Here is an 18670-nt window from a genome sequence, read left to right on the forward strand (position 1 = left end):
AGGAAGAGAAGGAAGGAAGGGAGGAAGATCAGGGTCACATCTATTGCAATCTTTTAGACTTGTCCTGAATCAAGGTCATCTGTACTAAAGCATTATCTTCTTGAATGTAGCCTATCCAGATGTCAGCATAGATGCCAAGAATCCAAGAATTGCCCTCAAAATCCTCCCTGGAAAGTTCTCCAATGACCCCTGGGTATTAAAGGGGAAGCAATGTGGAAGGAGCAGTCATTTCAAGTGTTCCAGGCATTGGGGCTACCTTTGCCACTGCTCATGTCAGTGTCTGCCCAGGCCTGGATATATGTTCCACTACTCCATCTACCTGCTGCCCCTGCCACTGCTGGGGCCTAGCTCTGGCTCTAGCGTTGCCCCACTATGCTGGGGTGCAGCTTAGGCTTGGGGTGCCGTCACTGCCCTCTTTCTCCAGGGCATGAGTGCTAGGGCTTGCTCCTTGTGGCTCCCTTTGCCAGTACCTAGCAGTTCCCCCAAGCTAGGCCATGTTCCTGGTGTCACAGACCAGGACTTCCCTTCCCCTGGTAGGGGCCACCCCACTGAGGAAGTCAGGTCCTGGAGAGCTCTTTTTGAAGGTTGGGTCCTTCCTTCAGTCAGTGGCCATCCTCTCCAATGGAAGATATTGTTTCTGCTGGCAGTCAGCTTTCACTGGGGGACCCAGGAGCTCCTAATATCTTGAACTTAAAGGACTTCCCCCAAGGCTAGGAAGGGCCAGTTCAGGATGGCTCATCTATGCACAAGGAGGCAAAAGGAGAAGGAGGACAACAACAAAAACCAAGCTGAGCCTGATGCACTTGTCAGCATACACCTGCTGGGTCAAGCAGGACTCAGGTAGGGCAGGACTCCTCGGGCTTGGAACTCCACTGAGGTCACTTACTGACCCCAAGTGGCAGCCCCAAAGAGAAAGAAAATCTGAGTCCACAGTTTCAGAATAGGTGCTGCGGCCACACACACAAACTCAATCCAATGAGTTGGGAAACATTTCATTGGGAAACCAATTCTTGCAGCAAATTTCTCTGATAAAGGCCTCATTTCTAAGACATGGAAGGAAAATCTTCAAATATATAAGAACAAGAGCCATTCCCCAATGGAGATAACCAGTTAAATAGTATAAACAGGCAGTTTTCAAAGGAAAAAATCCAAACTGTGGATGGTCACATTTAAAAAATGTTCCGAATCGCTAGAGAAACACAAAGGAAACCAATCAGGTCACTCTTCAGATTGGCAAAGGTGACAAAAACAGAAAATGACAAATGCTGGAGCAACTGTGGGAAAACAGGTACAGTAAGATGCCTTGGGAAGTGTCAAGTGTCCATTCTGCAGTCACTACATTTTGCGCATACTCCTCAGTGCAACCATATAGTCACTAGGCCTATACCCCAAAGAGGTCAAAAGAAGAGAAAGAGGACTCATAGATATCAGCTGTTTTTGTGGCAGCAAAGAACTGGAAGCTAAGGGGGGAAAGTGTGTCATCCCACTGCAGAAGGACTAAATAAATTATGATATATAAGTGTAATTAGATATCATTGTTCTTTAACTCTGATCTTGGGGACTTGAGATGCCTGGCACAGGCAACATAGGAAAAGAAAATGACAGCCAAGCCAAAACCAAAACACTTCAAGCAAGGCAATGGCCCGCATTGAGATGGCAAAGTGGTTAGAGTGCTGGGCCTGGAGTCAGGAAGACCTGAATTCAAATTTAGCCTCAGATACTTACTAGCTAAGTGACTCATGGCAAATTGCTTAATTTCTCTCTGCCTCAGTTTCCTCAACTCTAAAATGGGGATTCTAACAGCACCTGCCTCACAGGATTTTTGCGAGAATCAAATGTGATATTTGTAAAGCACATTGTAAGTGCTTAATAAACGTTTGCTCTGGGGGTAGCTGGGTGGCTCAGTGGATTGAGAGCCAGGCCTAGAGACAGGAGGTCCAATCTGGCCACAGATACTTCCTATCTGTGTGACCCTGGGCAAGTCACTTGACCTCCCATTGCCTAGCCCTTACCGCTCTTCTGCCTTGGAACCACTATACAGTATTGAGTCCAAGATGGAAGGTGAGGGTTTTTAATTAAAAAAAAAATAAAAATAAAATCTGCTCCTTTACCATAAGCAATGATGAGGGGGAATGATTTCTCTTTTTTGATTCAGAGACGCTTTATTTTCCCAATTACATGTAATAACAATTTTCAACGTGTTTTTTTCAAAATTATAAGATCCAAATTGTTTCCCTCCCTCTGTCTCTTCTCTCCCCCCTCCAGAAGATGGTAAGCAATTTGATCTGGATTATACATGTATTATCATGCAAAATATACTTCCATATTGGTCATTGTTGTAGGAGAATACTCAGATAAAACCATAATGAGGGGGAATCATTTCAAAGCAACCTGGAAATACTGCTCTCAGCTGAGGCAGAATTAAGAAAACAGAAACAGTAAGTTCTTCAATGAAAACATGGTTATTCAATAACAACACTGTACACAATACTTGGAAATACTTCAGGGATCTGATCCATCCCGTGGCCAAGCATGACTGCAGAAGCCCCATAATGAACCTCTCAAGGTGAAGGAGGTGGTAATTTTTGGTCCACACCACTGTGGGTATTTGTTTTGCTTGATTATGCCTAATGGTTGAAAGGATTTTTTTCCAGTGGGGGAGGAGGGAAGAAATAAAACAATTACTTCTGAAAGTAAATTTTTTTTAAAGATAAAAAATAAATGGATACAATATTATCTATTGTCGGGTGCATTTGTTCACATCTTCAATTCTGGAACGATCTATGGGTACTAAGGAAGGATTGAGCACTGCCTTTCAAGAGCCTATTCAGGAGACAGATAGGTGGCTCAGTGGATTGAAAGCCAGGCCTGGGGTTGAGAGGACCTGAATTCAAATCTGGACTTAGACACTTCCTAGCTGGGTGACCCTGTGCAAGTCACTTAACCCCAATTGTCTAGCCCTTCCCACTCTTCTGCCTTAAACGGGACAAGATTCTAAGATGGAAGGTAAGAGTTTATTTAAAAAATAATTAAAGGGGCCGCTGGGTAGCTCAGCAGATTGAGAGCCAGACCTAGAGACTGGAGGTCCTAGGTTCAAATCTGGTCTCAGACACTAGCTGTGTGACCCTGGGCAAGTCCCTTGACCCCCATTGCCTACCCTTACCACTCTTCTGCCTTGGAGCCAATACACAGTAATGACTCCAAGACAGAAGGTGAGGGCTTAAAAAAATAATTAAAAACCTATTCTGTGGGTCGGGGTGGACATGATTGGGGATGTGGACTCGAAATGACCACACCAATGCAACTATCAACAATTTGGAAATAGGTCTTGATCAAGGACACATGATAAAACCAGTGGAAATGTGGGTCGGCCATGGGTGGGGGGAATGCAGGGGGTGAAGGGGAAAGTAGGAGCATGAATCATGTAACCATGTTAAAAATGAATATTAATAAATGTTTAAATTTAAAAAAAAACCTATTCTGTGCTTTGGACCAGAGTCCAACAAATCCTCAGGTGGTACAGCTCCCAGAGGCCTCCCAAATGCTACTTTAAAAGTTCTAAGCAGTTCCTTCAGCAGAAGTTCTTTAAAACCCCAAAGTTCTTTTCCTACTCACACAAAAGGGCCACGATGTTCTTTTTAAATTTCAAAGAAACAAAGGAGCCAGTTTTACATCTCAAATCATCACCTTGGAGTTTGTTTTTCATAATTGCACATATTCCCAACAGGCCTTGTTGATCTGGCCTTTTCAATGAGTGGAGAAAGAAAAAGGGAAGAAGCTATTGTTAGTCATTTCAGTCTTGTTTTGTCTGACTCTTATGATCCCATTTGGAGTTTTCTTGGCAAAGATACTGGAGTGGTTTGTTCTTTTCCTTCTCCAGTTCATTTTATAGATGGGGAAACTGAGCCAAGCAGGGTTAAGTGACTTGCCCCTACTAGCCAGACACTACTAAGCACTTTAGAAACATCTCATTTGATCCTGGCAACAACCCTGGGAGGTAGGTGCTATCATGTTCATCATTTTTACAGTTGAAGAAACTGAGGCAGACAGAGGTGAAGTGACTGTCTCAGGGTCACACAGCTAGCTAGTGTCTCAGGTCTTCCTGACTTCAGGCCCAGTTCTCTGTGCACTCTGCCACCTAGCTGCCTAATGGTGAGAGTGGGGGTAGGAAAAGGGGAGGGAAGGAGAGAATTTAGACCTGAAAAGAAAATTGAATTTTTAAAAGATTAAAAAAAGAAAATGGGGGCAGCTGGGTAGCTCAGTGGAGTGAGAGTCAGGCCTAGAGATGGGAGGTCCTAGGTTCAAACCCGGCCTCAGCCACTTCCCAGCTGTGTGACCCTGGGCAAGTCATTGACCCCCATTGCCCACCCTTACCAATCTTCCACCTATGAGACAATACACCGAAGTACAAGGGTTTAAAAAAAAATCAGAAAAAAGAATATAATGCAAAACAAAACACCAAATTATTCCCTTGGAGCTTTAAGAAATAGAAAATAGAAATCTTTTTTTTCTGGTGGAGGGATTAAAAAAAAATCAGGGTACATATAGTTCTTTTAAAAAAATTTAAATGTGTTAGTTTATTTCTTTTCATCTTTATTATCTCCCTCTTACTGCCGCCCCCAACCCTCCCGCCACTGAATAACAACAACGACGCCAACAAAAATCCTCACAAGAAGCAAGAGTGTGGACTAGCAAGACCAGTGCCCACACGGGTCACGTCCAAAAACAGATGGCTCCCTCTTCACCTTTCTGGCAGGAGGTGGGCGGCATGATTCAGCCTTAATCTTCTGGCCTCATGTTTTATGATTGCACTAATCAGAGTTCTAAAGTCTTTTGAAATTGGTTTTCTTTATAATGTTGGTGTCTCTCTGTAAATTGCTCTATTTCTGCTTGCTTCATTGCATCAGATTATAGAGGTCTTCCTCTTTTCCTCTAAAACTGTCCGTTTTGTCATTTCACGTGGCATAATAACGTACCACAACTTCCTTAACCATTCCCCAATAAGTGGACACCTCCTCGGTTTCCAGGTTGGGGATACCAGGAAAACCCCGACAACGAACTCTAAATTATTTCATTGGTTGTTCTTAAATAAAGGTCCTTTGGCTCTGTCGTTGATCTCTTTGGGATATAGGCCTATTAGTGGACAGTTGGGACGCCCTATTAGACCGGAAGCTCTAGCAAGATGAGCACTTGTGTCTTATTTAAATCGGACATCTCAAAGAACCATTGGAGTCGTCTTTCACGTCAGTGCATTTATGGTTTTATTTTGGGGTTTTGGTTATGTATGAATGTGCTCTTACAACAATGACCAACATGGATTTGTGCTTTGCATGACACTCAAATTTTTTTTTAATATAATTTGATTGTTATGGAATTGAATAAAGAAACTAATTTAGATAGAATTGTAATTTTTATTATATTGGCTTGGCCTCTCCACAAGCAATTTACTATTAATTGATATTTCTCTAATTATTTAGATCTGTCTTTATTGGTGTGAAAAGTGTTTTAGAATTATGTTCACGTAGTTCCTGGGTTTGTCTTAGCAGGTAGACTCCTAAGTGTTTTTTTTAAAAACCCTTACCTTGGGGCAGCTGGGTAGCTCAGTGGATTGAGAGCCAGGCCTAGAGATGGGAGGTCCTAGGTTCAAACCCGTCCTCAGCCACTTCCCAGATGTGTGACCCTGGGCAAGTCACTTGACCCCCATTGCCCACCCTTACCACTCTTCCACCAAGGAGCCAATACACAGAAGTTAAGGGTTTAAGAATGTAAAAAAAAAAAAAAAAAAAAACCTAAAAAAAAAACCCCTTACCTTCTTTGTGATTGGTTCCAAAGCCAAGCTGGGCAATGGGGGGGGGGGGCAAGTGACTCACCCAGGGTCATCTAGCTAGGAAGCATCTGAGACCAGATTTGAACCCAGGACCACCTATCTGTAGGCCTGGCACTCTATCCACTGTGCTATTTCACTGCCCCAAGGCCTTCTGTAGGAAGCCTTCCCTCACCTCACTGCCCCAGTGAAAGTGATCTACCTCAAATTTTCCTTTGGTCTCTCATTCTCTTTGGTGTCATCATTTGGGTACTTACCCTTCCATAAGGAAAAAGTAAACTCTTAGGATAAGCAGGATCTGCTATGACTATCTCCATTATTCCAGTGCTAATAAACACAGATGAGATAACAGGCCCAGGTTGGACTACTGGATTTGGAGGAAACTTTGGTCTAGCTCCTACCTCTGTTGCTTACTCAAGTGATCTTGGGCAAATCACTTCTCCATCTCCTTATCAGTTAAAATAAAAGGGTTGGACTAACAGTGATGGTGAACCTTTTAGAGATGGAGTTCTAGGCCTTGCCCCCCCCCCCCAGGCCTTGTGCCCCACTCCTTACCCCAGACAGGGGAGGGAGGAAGCCCTTCCATTGGGCTTCTGGGAGGAGGGGTGGGTGAAGTGAGGAATGTCCTCAGCACATGTAGAGAGGGGGAGGGGAGTGGTCCAAGCGCTCCGCTCCCCTCTTGCTCTGTCACCTGTGAGATGCCTACCTTACCCCCTGGGTGCTCCCATTGGGCTGCTGGGCAGAGAGGTAGGGGATGTGAAAAAATGTCAGCAGACATGGTGGAGAGGGGGAGGGGAGCAGCTCCTCCCAAGTCCCTCTGCCTTTCCAGTAATAAACTGGGTGGGGGGAAGGAGAGGAAGGTTGGAGCACCTGCCCACAGAAAGTACTGTATGTCATCTTTGGCACCAGTGCCACAGGTTCACCATCACTGAATTAGAAGGTCTCCAAGGTCCTTTTTAGACCTATAATAGGGGAAGGGAATGAATATTAAGCAACTATGAAGTGCTAGGCACTTTACAAATATTATCTCATTTGATTCTCACAAGCACCTTGAGAGGTAGGGGAATTATTATCCCAATTTTACAGTTGAGGAAACTGAGGCAAAAGTTCAGTGACTTGCCCAGGGTCACTTAGATAGCAAGTGTCTGAGGGCATATTTGAACTTAGGGTTTCCTGACTCCGGGTCCAGCACTCTATCCACCATGACACATAGCAATCTCTAGATAGCTCAAATCACCTAGAAAGATCAAACATTATAAAAAAAAACAATTAAGAGACGAGAATGGAAAGAAATCATCACAGAAAAAAACTAGCAGTGAAACTAAGGATTACCAAGCACAGAAAAGCTCCCAATACAATGAAAAAACATGGGGCAAGAGAATGCCAGGAGACAATTTCAGAAGAGGAAAATGTCTGTAATCATTGCAATTAGAACCTCAGAGGAAGGAACAGAATGCCCCCAAGAACCAGGGAGTGGCTGGAAGGCCTAATAAAATAACTGAAGGAAAAGCTAGGTCATGAAATTATAGCTCAATGAAAAACTCAATAGGAGAATAAATGTGTTAGATTGAAAACTAGAAAATGTCAGCAAACCCGAAAGAGAAGAAATAGAATTTAAAATTCTAATGCTATAGAGAGAAAGAACAAATAACTCATCTTTATTTCGCCATTTAATGTTTGTAAAGCCTCAACCCTCCATGTTCTAAAATTCTTTCCATACATATATTATCTCATTTTATCCTTGCAATAAATCTGGGAGGAAGGTCCTATTTAATATCCCATTTTTCAGGTGAGCAAAATGAGGATCTAAAAGATGCATTGAAAAGCTCAACATCACATGGCTAGTAATTATTGGGGGGGGATTATCTCAACTTTCCAAAGCAAATTAATTTTCCAAAGCTTAATTAATTTTTTAAATGAGTAAATGAGACTTCTCTCGTGGAATACTTTCCTCAGATGGGTCAGGTCCAACTTTCTCTTTTCAAAGAGAAGGCTGAAAACCCAGAGAAGGGAAGAGTCATACTTGGGGTAAAGGAGATAAAAGGTCATGGTGCTGGTCTGGAGATCACACCATTATGCTATCCTGCCATATATTACAATCCAAGTTTTTCCCGATTCTATGTCCCAAATTGAAAGAATTCATGAGCTATTTAAGGTAAAAAATGACTCTGAGCACAGGTTTCACTGAGGTCATCTAAGAATCATTCCCAGAAAAATGATAAAAAAGACAATATTTCAGAACATCATTGAAAGAAAATTGTTTAGAATTTCCAGAAGAAAAATCTCAGGTTTAGCATTGAGAAATGCTATTGCTAAAGTCCTAAACTCCTAGACCAGTGATGGCGAACCTTTTAGAGACAGAGTGCCAGGCCCAGCCTCCACATGCCCCCCCAAGTTCTGGGTGTACCCCACTCTGCCTTACCCCACACAGGGGAGGAAGGAAGCACTCCCATTGGGCTGCTGGGCAAAGGGTTGGATGATGTGAGGAATGTCCTCAGCAAGTAGAGGAGGGGAAGGGAGTGGCCTGAGTGCTCTCCTCCCCTTTAGCTCTGCCACCTGTAAGCTGCCTACCTTACCCTCTGTGTGCTCCCATTAGGCTGCTAGGCAGAGGGGTGGGGGATGTGAAAAAATGTCATCAGGCACAGTAGAGAGAGGGAGGGGAGTGGCTCCACCCGAGTCCCTCTGCCTTTCTAGTAATGAACTGGGGGGGGGGCAGCCATGTGCCCACAGAGAGCACTCTGCATGCCACCTTTGGCACCTGTGCCACAGGTTCACTATCACTGTCCTAGACCAAAGAAAAACATTTCAAGCAGTAAGGAGATAGTATTTTATTGCCTATGAAGGAATGGTGGTTAGAGTTATGAACTACTCATCAAGGAGAAAAGAAAGATTAGAATAGGATAGACCTGTGTTGGTGAAACTTTTGGAGACTGAGTGCCCAAACTGCACCCTCACACTGCATGTGAGCCGCCCCCTTACCCCAGACAAGGGAGGGAGGAAGTGCTCCCATTGGGCTGCTGGGCAGAGAAGGGCAGGTCAAGTGAGAAATGTCCTCAGGCGCATGTGGAGAGGGGTAAGGGAACAGCCCCCACTCTGGCACGTGTACCATAGGTTCTCCAAAGTGGGGCTATACCAATAATTTATTTTGGGAAACTGAGCTTAATACTACAAAAAATTACTTTTTAATCACAGAGTTCATGTCTACTAAGTAATCTTTGAGAAAAAAGGAGCTGAGCAGAGCCTGTGAAATACAGATGGAAGAGACGAGAGGAATTTAAAGTTAATAAGTCTGAAGACTAGGTTAGGATCTCCAGGTTTACATTTTGAAAGCAGGAAAAAAAATGTATTGTTCCCACCTAGCCTAAAGGCATTGAGGAAATAGAAACAAATTCTAGGGTTGGGGGCTAAGACCTCCTAATAACAATAACCAATATTTAGACAGGCTTTTATGTTATCTCTTTTGTTTCTCACAACAAAATTTAAGGTCAGTGCTATAATTATTCCCATTTTATATATGAGGGAACTGAGGTAAATAAGGTTACGTGACTTAACCAAAGTCAGATAGCTAGTGTTTGAGGTAGGACATGAATTCAAGTCTTGCCATCGCTAGGTCCAGTGCTCCATACGTATTAACTTAAATAGAGGATTCTTAACCTTATCGATCTCTTTAGCAGTCTATCAAAACTAATGATTCCCTTTCCAGTGGAATGTTTTTATGTTCATAAAAGATTCAAGATTACAAAGGAAATCAATTATCTTAAGATTATTATTATGATATATAGTTTTTTAAAACTCTTACCTTCTGTCGTGGAATCTATAGTGTATATTGGTTCCAAGGCAGAAGAGTGATAAGGGCTAGGCAATGGAGGTGAGGTGACTTGCCCAGGGTCACAGAGCTGGGAAGTGTCTGGAGCCATATCTGAACCCAGAACCTCCCATCTCCAGGTCTGACTCTCAATTTACTAGCTGCCCTTCTATCATATTTTTTAAAAGGAAGGCCAGGAGGCAGCTAGGTAGAAAGTGGATAGAGCACCAGGCCTAGAGTCAGGAACACCTGGGTTCAAATCTGACAACAGACACTTCTCAGCTGTGTGACTTTGGGCAAGTCACTTAACCCCAATTGCCTAGCCCCTGCTGTTCTTCTGCCTTAGAATTGACACTAAGACCAAAGGGTTAAAAAAAAGCAAACAAGGTCAGAGACCCCTGCCCTATAGAAAAGGTGGGAAGGGGCAAGGAACTTATTTGTTTCAGTGGGGATCCCACAGATGCAAATAGAGGCAGTAGGGGCAAAAAGAAAAGCAAATCATAGAAACTAATCTTTAAAAGAAGCATTGGGGGGGGGGGGGCAGCTGGGTAGCTCAGTGGACTGAGAGCCAGGCCTAGAGACGGGAGGTCCTAGGTTCAAATCTGGCCTCAGATACTTCCCAGCTGTGTGACCCTGGGCAAGTCACTTAACCCCCATTGCCTACCCTTACCACTCTTCTGCCTTGGAGCCAATACACAGTATTGACCCCAAGACGGAAGGTGAGGGTTTAAAAAAAAAAAAAGAAGCATCAGCAATGAAATTACACCCAGATGCAGCTTTGTGAAGAAATTTTTTTTTGAAATTTTTATTATTATTTAGCAAACATCAAAACACTTTATTACCGTTAAGACTAAATGAATCCTAGCAATTTAACTATCAAGCAAGTTCGTTATCCACAGCTAATAACAACTCCCATAAAAGAAGGAGCCAGACTCTGGTTTAGTTCCTCTTCAGTTTCAAACACGGTCCCGTACAAAGGATTTACTAAAATATAAAAGTCATTTCCTTTAACTCTTGCTTTTTTTGTTTTTCCTCAGTCTGAATTACATGAAAATAAATTAATAATTAAATGATAAAAATGAATTGTTTTTTAAGATTTCAAAAGAAATATTCCTGTTTCTTTTCTCTTATAAGCAGTAAAAACAAAATTTATGTAACCAGCACAGCAATATATTAAATGATATTTCAATACATGTTTGAGGCCCATTACTTAAAATATAAATAATAAGACAATTCTGCTTCTTAGAAATAAATCCCTAACATTTAGAGGAAAAAGGTTTAACCGAAATCTCATGTACGCACGACATAAAGAATATATACTTCTTCCCAGAGTTTAAATGAACAATTAAATAAAACAACCTCTTTTGATCATTCATCGTATGATCCTTTCTTATCACCCAGGAAGTGGCTCAAGCCCAAACTGAAAAATATCGCTTCGAATGTACCCCCACAAGCCCAACGTTATCCCAGCGAGCAAAATTAATTTCAAAAATCCCCGAAACTTAAATTTAAATCTTACCCGTGTTTCCTCTTTCACAAACACCACACATTTGTTAAACACATTTCCCTTATCAAGGTATTATAAACCTAAGATCTGTAAATCATTTAATAGCATACTTTGCTTCCCAATCAGGAAGTTTCCCATTGGAAGAATAATTGGCATTTTACCTTGTTTTGCAGAGACCCCAAAGTGGTAGTTTAAAGGAAAACAATCTTTTCTTTAAATAAAAAGGACCTCAGAGCCCCCTTCCCTTCTAGTAACTTCTTCGTAAAAGTCCGAAATGCTATGAAAAGATTTAAGGTCATCTCTTTAGATCACATCTTTAAAGAATAATTACAACCCTTAAAAAAAAGGGGGGGGACTCAATTCGGTTTAGAAACATTATCTTGGTCTCTGCAAAATTATCAATATATTATGAAATCAACAGTTGTTCATTTCCCCCTCTATTAACCAATCAGCATCTTTTTATCCAGATTCTTTTGTAAACATTCTAAATCTTCTACAAATTTTTTTTTTGTTGTTGTAGGGAAAACCCGTTTCAGCAAATATTCAGGAAAAAGTGTAGCATCAGTTTTCAATTATTCCTGTTATCAGGCAACTCCCTTGGATCCTCTAAAAGAAGCCGTGACAGAAAAGAAAAATTGGGGGGGGGGAATCTGCTTCTTTCTAATTTTGATTGTTCCTCTTTAATTTGGGGAAGAGGATGGGAAAGGGAGGGGGCAACCAATCCGACAGGATCTTTGTTTCGAAAAGAAAAAAAAAACCATTCAAACAAAATGCATCAATCCAGCATAAAAGCACATACCTGCTGGATCTCAGCAAAGTTACCAGGATATTATGAACTTGGCAGTTGTTGTTCATTTTCCCCTTTATAAGCCAGTCAAAATCTTTTTAGGCAGATTCTCTTGCAAAAATCTTGTTGTTATACAAAGACTTTGCTAGAAAACCCTTTCCACAATTATTTAGCAAAAACCTTAGTATCATCCTTAAATCCTTGCTGTCGTCAGACAGCAACCTTGACCCCTTAAGAGGAGACGGCATACAGAAGAAAAATGAAAAGAAAATTTCAAGTTTCTTTCTGATTTTGATTCTTTCCATCTAATTTGGAGGATACCGAGAGGCCTACTAATGCGCCTGCGTTACTGTTGTGAGAAGGAAAAGAGGGAGAAATGTTCTCTTTTTTCCTTCCCTTGCTGTTTAAACAAAAACACCCTTTCTGTTTTGGGCATGTTCCCTCTCCCCTCCTCCCTCAAATGAAGAATCATCATAAAGGCCCACTTACAAAGAAAGGAGGACATTTCATCAGACGGGTGAAAGCCCATCTGTGTCGTCCTCGTCGGTCGCCATTATCTAGGTACTTGACAAGTAATCGCTATTAAAGAAAACTCCATACATCCAAAGTGTGCTATTTTTTTGGTATTTTTCTAAGCAGTATAAAACTCTTTTCCTGATCCACCCAAGGATGGCCGATGATTCTGAAATTTTGCAAACCAGCCAAGGCAAAACTGGTTTACAAAGTCCACTGGTGACAAATGGTAGAAAGTTTCTTCCCTCCTCATCCTGCTTCTTCCATGTTGGTGCACTTCTTTTGGCTGTGCACCTTGCTAAACAAGGCTAAGTGTGAGTCAAGCCTTGTGAATTTTGTTGGTCTTAAAGGAAACCTGCAACACACGACCACCAAGACAATAGCCATTTAGGCTGGCAACGGCTAAGGCTGCTTCATTGTAGCTGGTCATAGTGACAAAGCCAAAACGTTTGCACTTGTTGGTGTTGAAATCTCGGATGATTTTGACTTTGCTCACTGCTCCAAAGGGCCCGAAAAGTTGCCAAAGGACGTTCTCGTCAGAGTCGGGAGACAAGTTATAGACGAAGATACACCAGCCATTGCTGGTGTGGCCTGGGTAGGTCATTCCCGCCATGCTGGTAGCACCATTGAAGGGGGAGGATGCCACGTGTTGGACTCCATAAGGCACGTTGAAAAAGCTTTCTTGCCCAAATCTTGAGGTTTGCGGTTGTGGTTGTGGTGGCGGCGGCGGTGGCGGTGGTCTGAAGTAGTGTTGGGGAGGCTGCTGGACGACTTGAGACAGGTAGCCCTGAGGGGCCTTCTGGGTCTGATGTTGAGCAAACTTGACTATGAGAGGCACCCGGGTCCCACAGGGTTTCTGGCCATTGAGGGCCTTGATGGCTTCCTCGGCCTCCGATTTCTTATCAAAGAGGATGAAGCCCACACCCCGGGAGGCTCCACTGACCCTGTCTGTCAGGATTCTTGATGTAATGATGCGCCCAAAGGGAGAAAAGAGCTGATCCAGATCCTTCTGCATCATATTCCTGGGCAGACCACTGACGTAAAGGTTGGCATCTCGGATGGAAGATGAGCTGGGCCGAGCAAAGGACACCTTGATGGTTTTGGGGGGACACTGAAACCCGTTCAGCAAGCAGATAGCCTGTTCTGCGTCCCTGGGATCCATGTAGTTGACGAAGCCGTAGCCTAGGCTCTGGCCCGTGGATCTGTCTCGCACCAGTTTGCAGGACTGAATCTTACCCACAGTGGCAAACAAGTTGTAGAACTCCTCTTGGGTCATGCTCTGTGGCAGGTAATTGATGATCAGATTGGTCTTGGGGTCAGAGGAGACTGACGAAGCCTGTTCTGTAGTGGCCGAGGAGGTAGAGGCCCCCGCCGCCCCAGGAGCTTCAACAGGAGCTGCCACTGGTGGAAGATGAGGACCAGCTGCGGCAGCTTCTTCGCCCAGGGCTGAAGCCAGGGTGGGAACCCTCACACGGGCACCTAGGTGAACTCGGGGGCTTTCTCGAGTGAGAGGAGAGTAAGGAACAGGAGGCCAGGCAAAAGTAGGAGCCAGGTGAGGGAACTGCACAGGAGCTGCAGCAGGGGGCTTGGCAAAATCTGGAGTCTCCATGAGGGCGAAAGCTGGGGCAGGGACGGGCGCAGGAGCTGGGATGGGTGCTGGAGCGGGAATAGGAGCTGGTGCCGGTGCGGGTGCCATGATGGGTGCGGGTGCCATGATGGGTGCCGGAGCCATGATGGGTGCCGGAGCCGGAATGGAAGCCGGAGCTGGAATGGGTACTGGAGCTGGAACAGGCGCCGGAGTCCTCAGGACAGGAACGGGAGCCAAGGTAGGGGCCAGAGCTGGATCCAGAGCAGATGTCAGAGCCAGGGCAGGTGTAGAAGCCAAAACCCCAGGGTCAGTGGTCAGATTAGCAGCCAGGGTGGGGGCCCGAGCCCAGGCATGTGTTAGAGTAAGAGCCAGAGCAGGGATGGGGACCTGAGCTTGGCCAGAGGCACAGGTCAGACCAGCAGCCAGATTAGGGGTCGAAACCTGGGTAGAAGCATGGGCCAGAGGAACAGCCAAAAATGGGGCTGAAGCCTGAGTAGAAGCATGGGCCAGAGTAGCAGCCAGAGTTGGGCCCGAAGCTTGGGTAGAAGCATGAGTCAGAGGCGCAGTCAGATAAGGGGCCGAAGCCTGGGTAGAGGCATGGGTCAGAGTAGTAGTCAGATAAGGGGCCGAAGCCTGGGTAGAGGCATGGGTCATGGTAGCAGCCAGAATAGGGGCTGAAGCCTGGGTAGAGGCATGGGCCAGAGTAGCAGTTAAGGTTTCAGCTGGAGCCTGAACATGGGCCATATTAGGAGTGAGGGCGAATGAGGCCTGTGCTGAAGCATGGGTCAGATTAGGAGGCAGTGTGGAGCCTGAAAACTGGGTAGAAGCATGGCTCAAAGTAGCAGCTGTCGGAGGGGAGGGGGTCAGGGGCTGCTGCAGAGGTGGGGTCTGGGTTTGGGCTTGGACCTGAGCCCCAGCAGCATGTAAAGTGCCCAGACCGTTACCCATGCCCAACCCGTTACCCGTGCCCAGACCGTTACCCATACCCAAGCCATTACCGGTGGGCCCATGCCCGTTGCTTGGGTGCCCTACTCCGTTGCTTGGGTGTCCATAAGTGGTGGTTGCCATGTTGTAGGTGGGCCAGTTGGTGGCGGAACTAGAGCCCAGGCCTGAACTGGAGCTGGGCCCGGGGGTGATGCCGGAGCTGAGGCCAGAGCTGGGGCCCGGGCCGGGGCTGGAGGCGGAGCTGGAACTGGGGCCGGAGATGGAAATGGAGCCGGAGATGGTACTGGAACCGGAGGTGGAACCGAAGCCGGAGAGGGAACTAGAGCCAGAGGTGGAGCCTGAGCCGGAGATGGAGCTGGAGCCATTGGTGGTGTGCCCGCTACTGGTGGATTCCCCGAGGTTGGTGCCGTGGTGGTCATCATGGGATGTACTAGGGCTGTTAGCGACCTCAGGCTCCCTACCGGGAAGGTCCTGCAGCCGCATCTTCTCGGGCACAGGCTGTACTCACGGCACCCAGGCTAGACGGGGTCGAACAACGGGCTGGTGGAAGGCGCTGGAAACTGCCGGGGCAGCGCAGGCCCAGGCCCAGCAAGCTGGGAGCACATGTGCCAGAGAGGCAGCCGCGTGTCTGACTCTTGGGGAGGCGGTCAGGAGAGTGAACACTGGGGCGCCTGAGGGTAACCTAAGTAGCGCCAGGGGGCGGGGCCAGGTAGCCCCGCGAGATTCCAGAGGATTGTGCGCAAGCCTAGCAACCCCGCTGCCACAGCAACTGGAGCTGGATAAGCTGGAACGCTTGTGACGTCAGAGGGCAGGGAGGAGGGGCAGAGGGCAGAGCTGAACCAGTCGTTGGAAACCGTTGATGGGCGTCGGCCGGCGTTGGGCGTTGGCTGGCCTTGGGATCTTTTAGGCGGGAAAAAGTAGCACTGGTTTGAAGCCTAAGAACTATGGTAACTGCTAGAGAAGTTGGCGGGAATTTGTTCACCCCAACACTTTAGTAACTAGAGAGAAAACTGAGCAGTTGTGCTTGCCACAACAAAAAACTAGAACCTCGGCAGTGCGGTACCGTATCTTCAGAGGAAGGAGATGATCTTGCAAGTCACGAGAGAACGGCAAAGGAAAAAAAAAAAACCGAACCCCATGGACGCACATTAAAAAAAATAACGTAATAGCCTATCTCGTTTTTATTATCGCCCTCTCTGCCCAATGACTCCCTCCCACCAAACCTAGTTTCATATCGAATAAATACAGTTAAGCCAAACAAATCAATCTCTTGGCCTTCTAGGGATGCCTCATCCATCGTCCACCTGTAGCCTCCCCCCAGAGATGAAGGAGAATTGCTTCCCTGCCACTCCTGAGCTCACAATTGGTCCCCGCGGTGATCGGACTTTCTATTTCGCTATTGTTTTTTCTTTCCCTTATGATAGGAACTGGGTAAATTGTTCAGGATCTGCTGATTTTGCAGATTATTTATTTAGCAGATTATTCATTATTTATCCCTTCATCTGTCCCCTAATTCTTTATAGTCGTTGTTTGTTACAGGGCAATAATGTTCCATTAGGTTCACATACCACAGTTGGTTCAGTTATTGCCTGGGTGCCTGTGAAGGGTTCTTGTTTTCATCTCAGGTCTCCTCCCACAGAAATGCAGCCATAAACATGCACGTATATGTGATCTTCCCCTCTGTGATGGCCTTCAAGTATAGGCCTGGTGATGGTGTTGGATTAAAGGGTATACGTTGTTTGCAGACTCCTGAAATATAATTTCAAATGGATTTCCAGCAAGGCTGGACCAGTTTCCCAGCTCCACTTACAGTGCATTAGTGTGCCTCTCTTCCCAAAGCCCCCTCCCCATTTACCATTTCATTTTTTGAAGTCTTCTTCAATCTGGTAGGTGTGCTCTGAAATCTCAGGGTACTTTTAGATTCCATTTGTCTCATTATTAGTGATTAGGAGTATCTGTTTAGATATATGCCTGTTCCTAGCCTTTGAATGTTTATTGAAGAATAGTTCTTATTCTTATAGCCACATGGATTTGGATTTAAAAGTGAATTCTATCAAAGCAAATAACTGAAGTGCCACATAAACTGCTTGCAAAAATATAGGGGGAAAGGTACCTAGCAAAAATTCTGTCTGCAGGATAAATAATGGTCTCAATAACAAAACCAGTGGGAGATTAAGCAGAAAATAAACTATAGATTTGGGGCATGAATGACAAGTGGCACCAACATTTTAAATGAAAACTTATCAAGTTTTATTTTTATTTTATTTTATCAAGTTAGGGGCAGAAACTGTATGTAGGAGTCACGTGGTAAATGAGCCATTTATTATGCACCTGCTATGTACCAGGTACTCTACTAAATGCTTTAGAGCACAAAGGCAAAAACCAGTCTTAAGTTGCTCATGATCAAGGCAACCTACAATTATGTACAAACAAGATATACACAGGATAAATCTGAGATAATCAACAGAGGGAAGTTAATAGCATGAGTGGAATTATAAAAGGAATCTTGTAAAGGTGTGATTTTAGATAGAATTTCACCAGGGAATTCAGGAAGTAGAGATGAAAAAGAATTCCAGGCATAGGGGAGAACAAGTATAAATGTATGGAGACGGGTGAAGAGTGAATCAAACTCTCATTGTCTATCAATCAGCAACTTTTAAGTTAATCAATAAAAAATTTAAAACACCCCTACTTGACACTAAGTAAGAGAGTTCCAAGTCACCCACACCTCCAGAGGTCATTGCCCTCCCACCCCCCCAGCTTGGGAAGTGCTAGGCAAATTGAAAGGCTGTGATTGGTTCCCGTAAAGTGGGGGAGCAACAGGAAGTGATGTCAAGAAAACTGCTTTAAAAGGCCAGCTCAAGGATTCAGTCAGGCTCTCTGCATTGGTGAGCCAGACTGGAGGAGGAGATTCTTTCTCTGGATCCTGTGTCAGCTTACAGTGGTGAGTGGAGTGATTCCTTCCTTGGTTCTTCAGTGAGGAGACTCTCTCTGCTTGTTGGCGCTTTGGTGGGACACTCCCTTCAGTGTGAGTTCTGGTGAGATTCTTGGTGGTCTTAGCCTTGTGTGCACTGAAGGTTCTCAGCGGATTCTTCAGCATCTCCTGGTTCTTCAGATTTCAGCTTCCTAATTAGGACTTTAGATTCTTGTAAGATTCACTTTTGGATTTGCATTTGCGGTCTGGAGACATTAAGATTAAACTTAGGGTATTTGTAGCTAGGCAGTACTTTCTGTCTCTTTATCTACATTTGTCCACTTTCACTCTTTCCACCTCTTTGTAAATAAAGCTGATAAAAGTCATTTTGACTTAAGGTGTAATATTTTTTAATTGGCAACCACAATATTAAATTTAAATGTAATTTTAATTTAAAACTAATTAATTAATTAATTAGAATTTAAGTTTATTCATTTAAATTATATAAATTACATAATATAATAACAACCAATTTAATTAATTAAATAAATTAGGTGAATTAAATGATTTAATTAAATAAATTTAAATTTAAATTTAAAATTTTCATATCTAGCTTAAAATCTAAATTTAAATTCTTACATTAGTTGGTGACCCACAAAGGTTTGAAGAGCACCCTCAATCTCCTGATAATTTCCTTCACCTTCTACTATCTCTAAACTATCCCTCAGTCAGCTTTTAGTAGCTAATTCTGGAGTTACAATTTACAGCTGTTGATCTGTTTGCTGCG

General features: G+C 44.3%; 1 protein-coding gene across 1 annotated transcript in view; it reads left to right on the forward strand.

Annotated features, from left to right (window-relative positions):
* Positions 1–16253: 16253 nt before the first annotated feature.
* UPRT (uracil phosphoribosyltransferase homolog) overlaps positions 16254–18670 on the forward strand; it is a 68325-nt gene continuing 65908 nt past the window's right edge. The window contains 1 exon segment of the mRNA XM_044682799.1: positions 16254–16400. Within this exon segment, the coding sequence (XP_044538734.1) occupies positions 16254–16400 (147 nt within the window).

This window comes from Gracilinanus agilis, chromosome X, assembly GCF_016433145.1.
Source record: "Gracilinanus agilis isolate LMUSP501 chromosome X, AgileGrace, whole genome shotgun sequence".
NCBI classification, from domain to species: Eukaryota; Metazoa; Chordata; class Mammalia; order Didelphimorphia; family Didelphidae; genus Gracilinanus; species Gracilinanus agilis.